The sequence below is a fragment of the Xiphias gladius genome, chromosome 10 (genome assembly GCF_016859285.1).
Source record: "Xiphias gladius isolate SHS-SW01 ecotype Sanya breed wild chromosome 10, ASM1685928v1, whole genome shotgun sequence".
Classification (NCBI taxonomy): Eukaryota; Metazoa; Chordata; class Actinopteri; order Istiophoriformes; family Xiphiidae; genus Xiphias; species Xiphias gladius.
The window spans coordinates 20,246,824-20,258,337 of NC_053409.1; the positions used below are offsets into that span (position 1 = coordinate 20,246,824).

At 43.5% G+C, this 11,514-nt stretch overlaps 1 protein-coding gene across 1 annotated transcript; it reads left to right on the forward strand.

The window, feature by feature from the left end:
* The first annotated feature begins 1,015 nt into the window (after window positions 1-1,015).
* On the forward strand, window positions 1,016-3,388 carry nkx2.1 (NK2 homeobox 1). Its single transcript, XM_040137699.1, has 2 exons — window positions 1,016-1,382; window positions 2,133-3,388. The coding sequence occupies exons 1-2, from the start codon at window positions 1,016-1,018 to the stop codon at window positions 2,810-2,812; spliced, it is 1,047 nt and encodes a 348-aa protein (XP_039993633.1). The 3' UTR covers window positions 2,813-3,388.
* The last annotated feature ends 8,126 nt before the right edge of the window (window positions 3,389-11,514 follow it).

The following is an 11,514-nucleotide window of genomic DNA, read 5'->3' on the forward strand; positions in this document are numbered from 1 at the left end:
GACTCTATTTTGTTTTGGCTTGTTTTTTTTTTCCTTTTTGCTTTGTTTGTTTCTTGCTGTTTTGTTTTGTTGTTTTTTATTACCAGGTCTCTTAGACGAGTGTGTGCGTGTGTGCGTGTGTGTGTGTGTGTGTGTGTGTGTGTGTGTGTGTGTGTGTGTGTGTGTGTGTGTGTGCGTGTGTGTGAATTTAGGTAACACGCTGTTTGCGTCCAATGATATCAAAAGAAAAAAAAAAGAAGAAAAAAACGAGGGGGGTTAATCATTTACGCAGCCACTTAACACGCGGATGTGTATTTATTTACTTATCAGTATCAGTCAATTTCCCTCCCCGCAAGTGCACTTTTGCATGTCTGAGTACGATAAGGCATAACACAAACAATCCGGCAATCACTGGAGGCCTCTCATGGCCATTAAAAGTCAGTAGTTCAACTGAGGAGTGGTTCTCCAACTCTCAAGTCCATATAGGCCTCCTTTCATCAAGAGGCCCTCGTAAACATCGCTACAGTTAATAAAGTGTATTGTGGTCACTGCGATCCCAAGGTGCAGCCGCGTGTTCGTCAGCCACGGCAACGAGTCACAAACAGCAAAACGCCCGCAGCCGCAGCCGAGCGTCGGACGCCGCCCGAGGCCGCCGGGATGAACGTTTGTGACCACGCCGGGCGCTTCCGTTACGGTCGGCGAGAGGGGAGCACACGTCTCGCCAGCGACATTACGCTCGGCGAGAGGAGGCTAGAGCTGTTTTGTATTGTCGCCGATGCCCCGCCTCTGATGGTAGCCTTAAACCTGGCACCCAGCTAAAACAAACCAAAGCCAGTGCAGAGCTCCCACTCAATCCAATTAAGGCGGACTTGAGGCGCTCTCCTACGCGTTCATCTACCGGGATCGACGTCGAGACAACAGGAACCAGAGGGGCTTTGGCCAAAAAAAAAAAAAAAAAAAAAAAAAAAAAACGGGAAAAAAAAGAGAAGGAGAGATTGCCTTGCCTTCTAATTTCTCCCTCTCCAGCCCCAGAACAATGTCGATGAGCCCTAAGCATACGACTCCTTTTTCTGTTTCCGATATCTTGAGTCCCCTTGAGGAGAGCTATAAGAAATTAAGTATGGAGAATAACAACTTGGGGGCACCTCTCACTTCCTACCGGCAGCCGCAGGTTTCTCAGGCGGCGATGCAGCAGCACCACATGGGCCACAATGGGACCGTGTCCGCGGCTTACCACATGACTGCGGCAGGTGTTTCCCAGCTGTCACACACGCCCATGGGGGGCTACTGCAACGGCAACCTGGGCAACATGGGCGACCTGCCGTCCTACCAGGACGGCATGAGGGGCAGCGCCACGGCCACCGGCTGGTACGGCGCCAACCCAGACCCGCGCTTCTCCACTAGTGAGTATCCCGCACCTGTACTTTGACTGCAGCTTTGAGTTATGGCAGGGGGGCAGGCTATATGCTGAAATCCAGGGTTCGGGGTCCATGCCCGCTGTTTTACGCTGCATTCGGCGCCCGGCGTGTTGTTTCTGTCACCTGTGCGTGTCTGTGCGCAAATGTGGGCACCCTGCATACCCCCCCCTAGTTTAGAGTTCCGTATTTTTCTTATGAGGAAGGGCAAAAAAATGAAAATAAGTCCTCGTGTATTATTTCTCGGCGTGCAACATCTGGAAAAAGTCTCGCCGGAGGAGCATGAAATTTCCCTCTATGCTTTGCGCGTTTATTTAAGATCATTTATTAACCAGTGTCGACTCTTTCACCGCAATAATCCAACAATAATGTGCTGTCAGCTACGAGCCTTTGCTGCACTTGTTAGTTGACACACTTTGATTATTTATGAATATGGACTTTGGCGCGCATTGTGGCTTCGGGATTTATGTTTGTTTGAGGATCTTTTTGAGACTTTTCTTCTCAGCAAAATCCAGATATTGTTGTGTTGCCCTTTTTTTTTTTTTTTTTGACCTGCCATGAAAACGATCGTCAGGGTTGTAATTGCATGGCTTGGTGAAATTATATCCCATAGTTTTCTCTATCAAAAATCACTCGTTCACCGAACGTGAAACCAATTTATGTATTTTCCACATAAAGACACATCAAGAACATGAATTTCACTGTATTTATGTTTATTTTGTTTTTATGTTCCGTCAGTTTCTCGCTTCATGGGCTCGTCGTCGGGCATGAACATGGGCAGTATGGGCAGCCTCAGCTCCCTGGCAGACGTGGGTAAAGGCATGGGCTCTCTGTCCAGTACCCCGCGGAGGAAGAGGCGAGTGCTGTTCTCCCAGGCGCAGGTCTACGAGCTGGAGAGGCGCTTTAAGCAGCAGAAATACCTGTCGGCACCGGAGAGGGAGCACCTGGCAAGTATGATCCACCTCACCCCGACCCAGGTGAAAATCTGGTTCCAGAATCACCGGTATAAGATGAAGAGGCAGGCCAAGGACAAAGTTTCCCAGCAGCAGATGCAGCAGGAGAGCGGCTCCTGCCAGCAGCAGCAGCAGCAGCAGTCCCCGCGGAGGGTGGCCGTGCCGGTGCTGGTGAAGGACGGGAAGCCGTGCCAAGGCACCGGCCACACACCCACATCCTCCGCGCAGACGCACCATCAGCAAGCGGGCAATGTCATGATCATGTCCAGCAACACGTCCGGCCTCGGGCAGCACCAGAGCCAGCAGGTGGGAAGCACAGGGCACTCTCCAGATTTGGCGCCGCACTCCTCCAGTCCGCCGTCGCTGCAGGGCCAGGTGGCCGGCCTCTCCCACCTCAACTCCCCGGGCTCAGAGTACGGCACGGCCCTGCAGTGTTCAGCCCTGTTATACGGCAGGACGTGGTGACAAGAGGCGCCGGCTTTGATTTAAACCTTCCTCTATTTAAAGAAAAAAGACATTTTTTCCCCCCCCGACCCTGTTAAGACTTCGACAAGTTTCACTGTAAATGTGCGCATGTGAACAAGAGCCGAGTGAAATCGGCGCAGCCCTTCTCGAATTCTCACCTCTGGGAAGGAAATCGGACTCACGTGGAAGAAACACTTGTCCAGAAACTGCGGATGTGAAATTCTTGGGATTTATTTATGTAAATTATATTGAGACAAAAGAAGAATCAGCAGTCAAATAGGCCGCATTAGTTGGGGGAAAGGCGAAGCTGAACAGGGAGGCACATAGACCACAGGACTGCTGAACATGGGTGCTGTTAAATTTCCTTTCGCAAGCACACGAACAGACACACGCGACGACTCTGATTTATAATAGAATTTAATGTAAGCCGTAGACCTAGCTTGTATATTTCTGTAAAAGTTTTGAATTTTAGCTATCTGTTGTACAAAGTTTTTTGGCGCTATTGCCGGCTTGTTGTCGTTTCATTGGTATTTGTACGTTTTATTTCTTTGTAACTTATATAGTTATTTGACTTACTACAAGACAGTCCTATTAATAAATTATGGAAACATGACAGTTAAGCTTTTTATTTGTGAAAACATGTCAATATATTCGGTGTTAAATAGAAATAGGCGTATCAAACCCCTAAGTCATCATTATTATTATAATTATTACTTTTATTATCATCCTTTCGTTTTCTATGAGATCTTTTTTTTTCTCTTTTGATGAGGTTATTTATTTATTATTACTGATTCTTGGGCTCATTGTGAGACATTAGGCAGTAAATTCCAGCTTCTATCGAATGGTCATCTCAACAACCGGGCTCTCGCACGGGCCGACGCTCGGCGAGCACCGACCGAACTAAACACTATATCAACACTGAGGCTCCCAACCCTGACGTGACATTTAAATAGCGGATGCCTGTTTTTTTTTTTTTTTTTCTGCTCTGTTCTCCGACAAAAATCACACACGTCCCTGGCTCATCGTTAAATGCTGCGGCTCACACACGCGTAGAGTAAACGGAGCCTTTATGTGCCTTTTTCTTTTCTCTTTCTGTGTGTGTGTTAGAGAGAGAGAGAGAGAGGTAGAGGGGGAGAGAGACGGTGTTTGAGACGCTGGTGTGTGTGTGTGTGTGTGTTTTGATTTGTTGTTTTTTTTTTTTTTTTCTGCCGTGTGAGTCAGAAAGGTGAGGTCCCTCGGCTCCCTACATCAAACACGAGCGCTGCTCAAAGGGCAGCTTATCGTTGAAATCCCTGACCAAACAGCGCGGGATTCTGCTCCAATAGCCCGCGAGGTGAACCGTCGCGCCGGGCCTGTCGGCTGCTTTATCAATAATCAATCGGGGGGGGGTTGAAAGGGAAACGGCGAAACGCTGTTTCTGTCCGCCCTCAATAACAAAACCAGCACAGGCCTGTTTTAATAAAGACAGACAACGCTCCACGCTGTTTGGCACAACTATTCAACGTTTTTTTTTTTTTTTTTTTTTCTCAAACGGTCGCATTGAACTCAATCGGAAATGTGTTTCTCCGTAGGCGCCTGCTCTGCAAATAAACGGCAGCCTATAATAACCATTAGAGACCATTCTCCCGCCACCTGATGGAGCTTTAGGTCTTAAACGGTAAACAGTGTGGTTGCCAGGCGACGGAGGCAACGATAGGTGATTTAATAAGTTGTTTTCAATTCGCCGCTGTCACGTGTCCTACAGCTAAAGCTGTTTTGTTCTTATTTGATTTTTAATTACAAGCTTCAAGGCTTTAGGCTTTCGCTCTAACTGTTGTCCCTTATCCTGAGCCGGGCCGGGCTAAATGATGATTTCTTGCTCACGGTCAGATTTACTAAACTTATTCCCTCTTCAGAAGGCGACGTGGGCCTCTCTGACCCCCGCATCCCCCTTTATTTCAAAACTCCTCCGCGAGAATTAAACAAAAACGACTTGTTTTGAGACACGCTTCGCTGTGGCTTTTTACTCAGGAGTAAACCGGCCGACCTGTCTCCTACCTGTTCAACTTCTGACGATTTGAATGGAAAAAGCCCGTCGCTACTCTTTTTTAAGATACGGATCCAAAAGAATCAGGTGTATTTTATCCCGCAGGGCCGTCGAGTAACGCTCACATGCAGCCGCGTTAATCCCGCAGGCCCTCGTTTGCACCCGACTCCCGTTTCTCCGCCTAATGCCCTTCTTTTACATGGGGTCACTGGTTTTGATAAAGGGGGTTATTGCTCATTATCCCCACTCCGTTTTCCCGGCGCTTACAGTATCCAGCCCGCAGGACCAAAAACCACGCGTTTGCAGCCGTAACTACAAGGGACCATGTCGTAAAGTGACACTGCGTTGTCTATCCCTGATGTATCTGGTCTTAATACAGTCTTCCCGGTTCGAGGTGAACCTCTCAGAACCCCTCAGAGGTTCGGTACTGTGGCTTTGGCTCGGGCTCAGCTGCACCCTTCGGCTCACACACCGTAAGTGTGTAGTGTACGACGAGGAGCGTGTGAGCCGGTTTTTTTCTGGAGCGATTCATTTCAGGCGACACTCACCTTCACCTTTAGGCCTCCAACTTAAAAAAATAAAATAAATAAATAATAATAATATCTATTTTTTCAGAAATAATATTCGGAAATGTGACTTTTTCACTAAATTAGGAAACTAAACTCGCACTTCTCTTTTGCTTGTACCATTTTAAGTCCCAGTCTCAGGCCATCAAGCAGCCCCCCCCCTACACACACACACACACACACACACACACACACACAGACACACACACAAAAAGAAAAAACCCTGTTGGGGACTTTTAAGTGAAATCTTACCAGCACCAGAAACTATCTTCTATCAGGTATTTTGCAGAGCTGGTTTTGTTCGAGGAAGAAGTGAGAACCCTGGGATTACATTAACATGTCTTTGGCGCGGTGTGTGGTCTTTGTGTGCAGCTTGTAGCTGTTGAGAATGACTTGTTGGAAGCGTGTGTGCTCTCATCGCTCTCTTTTGTGGAAGCCCACAGTGCGGCTCCCCAAGTCCTCCTGGCTTTATGGTGGGCTGGTCTCCATGAACCCCGAGCAATTAGTCCCTAATCTCAAGGTAATCATATTTGAGTCGGCGACTAGCTGGTGAATTTTATTCGCCTGTTTAGCTCCAGTATCACTTTCGGGATAACATTTAGCGTCCACAACTCTCTGTTTTGAATGAACGAACCGTTGAAGAGAATATCAAATGTGAGTGCGTCTGAAAAGTGTGGCTAAATTCCACGAGGACGTAAAGAGGCAAGAGCTGGTTGAAGTCTTAATATTGGCCTCGACGAGAGGAACCAAAGCAAGTCATATCGTTTTCAAGACTACAGTCTGGTTTATTATTAACGAATGTTGCAACCCAGACTCTGAAAATGTCAGCCTTAACCCCTTGACCACCATCAAGTCCTGTTTTCACTTTTAAATTAGTATTTTTTTTTTTTCTTAACCCTGGAATCATGAACGGTACGTTTGTTCCCAGCAGCACATTTACCGTGTCAGAGGGACATTTCTAAAATAGGGAGTCCATTGCAGCAGCGAGGGAGATCAGTAAGGGAATGACCCACACTCAGGATTCTGCAGGTTTTTGAGTACTCAAATAACTTAAAAATAGATATAGTATTTATTATTATTATTATTGTTGTTATTAATATTGGCAGCGTTACTTGTGCCCAGTGTGTTGCTGTAGCACTATTAATTGGTTTCACCAAAACAAAAGCTTTACGGACCTCAAACTTTCAAGACCGAGGAAAACCTTCATGATAGGTTTGAGAAAGAGGCTACGTGCATTAACGAAGCAAATAATAATAATACAAAAAATTAAAACAATCAAGGTACAGCTTTTACATATTAATATATTAAGACTACCAGACCTGCAACAAGCGAACAAAAACCTGATGCGTCTTCGTTGATCTGGTTCATTAATGTGTAGAAGATGGAGAAATGTGTTTACTGACGTATATTCTATTCATGAATATATACGAGGATGTGTGAAGCATTAACACTGCAATATGGTTTGCCTGCATTAGGTGGATGTCCTTAAAAAAACAGAAAAGAAAAATCTAATGAATCCATAAAACTGTTAGCAATGAATTTTAGTGGCTTCTTATAATTCTAAACATATATATCGTTTGTTTGTGTGTGTGTGTGTGTGTGTGTGTGTGTGTGTGTGTGTGTGTGTGTGTGTGTGTGTGTGTGTGTGTGGGGTTGTGAGGTTTTTGTGTTTTTTGTGTTGTTTTTTTTTTTTCCCTGTTAGAGATGCAAGAGGATGAACCTGGTGCTGTCCACGGTGCTGAAATAGATACAGAAAATCAGCACAAAAGACCGGCATTATTAACTAAAATATGCACGTGTCCAGTCAAATAACGTTCAAACTAAGAACAATCAAACAGTCTTTCATCGGGATATAACTAGAAACTCGGCGGAACTATTTTTCACAACAGTTCGTAAAAGCCGTGTTCAGAGAGAAACAATACTAGCTACTCTTCCCTCTTTTAAAACACAGCCACTCTCGTTCCTCTTTCTTAAGTTCCTAAACATTTCATTGCAGCAGGCCCGAGCATTCATGCGCATTACAAACAGGACAATTACACAGCGACTGCAATCACCCCCTTTGGTAAATGTTATTGTCAGCTAGCAGCAAAAATCTTTAATTGTCCAACGTTTATCTGGTTCTTCAATCCACTGTGCAAAGAGCGCAAACGAGGGTTATTTGTGAACAGAAATACTTTGCATGCAAAGCGGAGCACAAGATGCTGTAATACTTGACCTTTCAGCATAATTGTTGCAGGCATGAAATGCAGCATTCAGGGGCTCGCTGAGTGGAGTCCTTTTCTCTCTCCCTCCCTCGGATGAACAAAGCGAATTTTATACATCTTCGGTGTTCATTTGGCTTTGTTTCTTTTGAAGGAAATTTCTCCGGGACTGGCTGCAATTTATCTTCATTTTAATAATACTACTGATGCGAACAAAATCACAAGGTTTCTCGATTCAAGACTTTAAAAAAAATGGACTTCATGCGTAGGCTGAACGCCAGAAAACTTGTAAATGGATGTGTCTGTCATTTTGACAAGACAAGCCTTACTGGACAGCAGGTTTTTCAACGTCTTGCTCAAGGACACTTCAGGAGGACAGAGACTGTTGTAGAGCCTCGCATTCCAGACTGGACGTTGTCCCTGAACCTTGCTAATACAACTCCTAACATTTAGCAGGGTTTTTTGTTTGTGTGTGTGTGTGTGTGTGTGTGTGTGTGTGTGTGTGTGTGTGTGTGTGTGTGTGTGTGTGTGTGTGTGTGTTTGTGAAAATTTAAAACGTTGACGAGAAAATAGTGAAATTCTCCCCCAAAACTTAATTTTTTGTAGTACCCCGAGAACAGCAATGACCCAGAAAATGTCAAAATCTACTGAAGTGATCTATCTGTCAACTACTGATTGATTCCTGCCTTCTCCTTAGAATCGCACTCTCCTGCAATGAAAAATTGCAGGAAACACACTTCCAAACCACTGAAAAATGGCTGAAAATAGTCTAAAATTCAGTTAAATTCTGTATGTGCTATGCAAAGGCAGCTGGACTTGCTTGAAGTTCTTGAAGACATTTCGCTTCTCATCCGAAAGGCTACTTCAGTTCTACCTCACTAGTGGGGAGTTCCAGGTATTTATCCTTTGGTGAGATCAGCAACACTTTTCATTCAGGTCACATAAGTCATTGACCCACCCTGCCATCATGTGAGTTGTTGAGATCACATTAGTCCTGGTGTGGATGGGTGTTCAGCTGTCTGGGGAGTGAACTTAGAACTGCATTGTAGGTGGCTGACAGGTGGTGTCTCAGACCACCTCCTCCTCTGGTTGTTCGAGATTGACAAAGATGGCTTCTTTCGCTCCTTTTTGAAACGGTTGGTCTTCTCTGGCCAAAATGCGTACATCACTGTGCTTCAGATGCAGGTGGACAGTTGAGTCCTGACCTGAGGAACTGGCTCTCCTGTGTCGTGCCGTGCGCTCATGTAGCGGTTGTTTAGTTTCCCCAGTGTACAGGTCTGTGCATTTCACGCTGCGTTGGACTGCGTAACCTACATTGTTCTGCTTGTGCCTGGGTATTTTGTCCTTAGGGTGGAAAAGTTTTTGCCTCAGAGTGTTACTGGGCTTGAAATGCACAGGGATGTTATGTTTGTAGAAGACCCTCCTGAGGTTTTCAGATAATCCAGCAACGTAGGGAGTGGCAATGTTGTTTCATTTATTGCCGTTTTCTTCTCTGTCTGTTACTTATTCCTTTTGTGGTTTTGACGAAGACCCAGTGGGGGTAACCACAAGTTCTAAGTGCTTCCTTAATGTGTTTATGTTACTTCTCTTTCCCCTATGACCTTGTGGGAACATTCTGAGCCCAATGGTGTAGGGCTCTGATGACCCCCAGTTTGTGCTCCAGTGCTTGGTGAGAGTCAAACAGTAGGTATTGACCTGTGTGTGGGTTTCCGGTATACTTCGATGTTGAGGCTTCTGTCTTGCTCGATGTGCACCGTACAATCCAAGAAGCCTAGGCCTCTTGGAAAGAAGGATCCAAACGTCTTCAAGAACTTCAAGCAAGTCCAGTTGCCTTTGCATAGCACCTACAGAATCCCATGACCTGGATGACTGAGAATCTTCAGAGACATTCAATTAAATCTAAATTATGAGAGACAAATAAGAAAAACAGTATTATATTTCTTTTACCTGATAAAGGTCAGAGGATAGAAATGTGATTAAAGTGAGTACAAGTGATTGAGAGCGTGCAGGATTCTTTGGTCTGTTCACTAAAAAATATTATAAAAATGCGAGTCTGTGCATTGTTTATCTTCTTCTTCATGTGGAAGAAGCGTGGAACAACATTGGAGAAAAACTTGTGAAAAAGACAAATCATAGACACTATACAACATAACCAAAATAATAACAAAAAAATACTGGGATATTATACTGGTCAAGAAAACATTGCTATAAACAGGCATAAACTCTTCCTTAACAGTGGTCTGAAAGTTCCTGAAGAAGCTGTTTTGTTGTAGGTGTTATATGTTTATATAATGTGTTGATTTTCTGTACTTAAAATAACCAATGTATAGGATGACACTTTTAATTCAGTAACTTTAGCAATTTTAGCAAACGTACCTCCCCCTAAGGATTTTAAACCAAGTAAACCCAAAAGCCTGAAATGGCAAAAATGCCCCTGTCATTGTTTTATTCATTTTCTACTCCTTTTATTTCTTATTTTAAAGTAACACAACTATGTTTTTATAACACTTTCTGGTCACTCTGCTAGCAAACAACCTTGCTCTTTTTGTTCCATCTGCTTTTGGAGATTTGAAACAGCAAAATGTTAGATCTGTTAAAATGAATTTGATATGAATTTGATAGGATAATTCGTTTTAATGATGGTATCATCTGCATAGAAGTTAAAGTCACAGTGAAATAGAGGTTAGAGCATCTTTAGCTTCAGCTCTGGCCTAGTTCCGTGTGAAATAAAATATGTGGAAGTGTCAAGTCATGGGAGGGATTCAAATCAAGTCCTTAACATGGGATTTGATCTAAAAAGTGGGCATGACTTACCACACGACCCCTATTAAGATACTGCTCTGCTGGCTAGCTAGCTAAGTGCAATTTTATACAATGGCTATGGTTAACTCTAAGTGCCCCAAATCACATGTAGTGTTATAAAATTATTTGACTGCCCGAGAGTTCAAGAGGAGTCACAAAAAAAAAATACACAAGAAGAAAAAAGAGATGGATTTGATATATAGAAAAAATATATATATATATATATATATTTTGCTAAGTGGTTCATAAACTGCCAGCAGTGACAAAGACTAATCAATCGCAAACCTCGCAACCCCCCCCCCCAAAAAAAAAAACAACAAAAAAACAAAAAACATGTTTTTGAGCTGTAAACTTGTCTTTTTGTGTTTTGAATTAAGAAAAAAGATTCACTTTCTAAAAATAATTTGGTAAAACAAACAAACAAACAAATTAAGAAAAACTATAGGAAAGCAAACACACAACAAAATGTGCAGAACAATTACTCTTCCCACTTTCTGTACACAGACTTAACACCTTCCTCACCCTCACATTTGACACCCATTTGTCAAAAAGGATGTACTGTAGTAGGCAGAGAGAAATCTTGGTGCAGAATTAGCCTCCTCTTTAAAGCTGGCAAAGCTGGTGTACTTTGTAATTGTTGGCCCACTGGATACCTCTTATGACTTTCTGACTCAAACCTTACACATTTGCCTATAAATGTTGCGTTACACATATTTCTCTGAGTCATATATGCCCACATTTTTTAAATTTATAGATAGATCAGCAGGCTAGCCAAATGAGGAAAGTTACAAATTGTGTCTTACTTCTAGTTTTTCTTGACAGGTTGAATATAAACCCACACTTTTTTTCGTGTTAAGTGATATTGAGAATAAAAACCGATGAATGCATACCAGGGGAACTGAGCAAAAACACAAGCCTGTATCCACAAGTCAGTTGCAATTTGGAGTCTATTTGGGTCAACTATAGAATTATTAACAACATTACTACTGAAACTGAAACAGGATTTCTTTTTTAAGCTGACTGAGGGATAGGTTTTGAGATATGACAAGTAGTGAGGGTTGTACATCAAATAAAGCATCACTTATGTACAACAATACAGTAATCTGC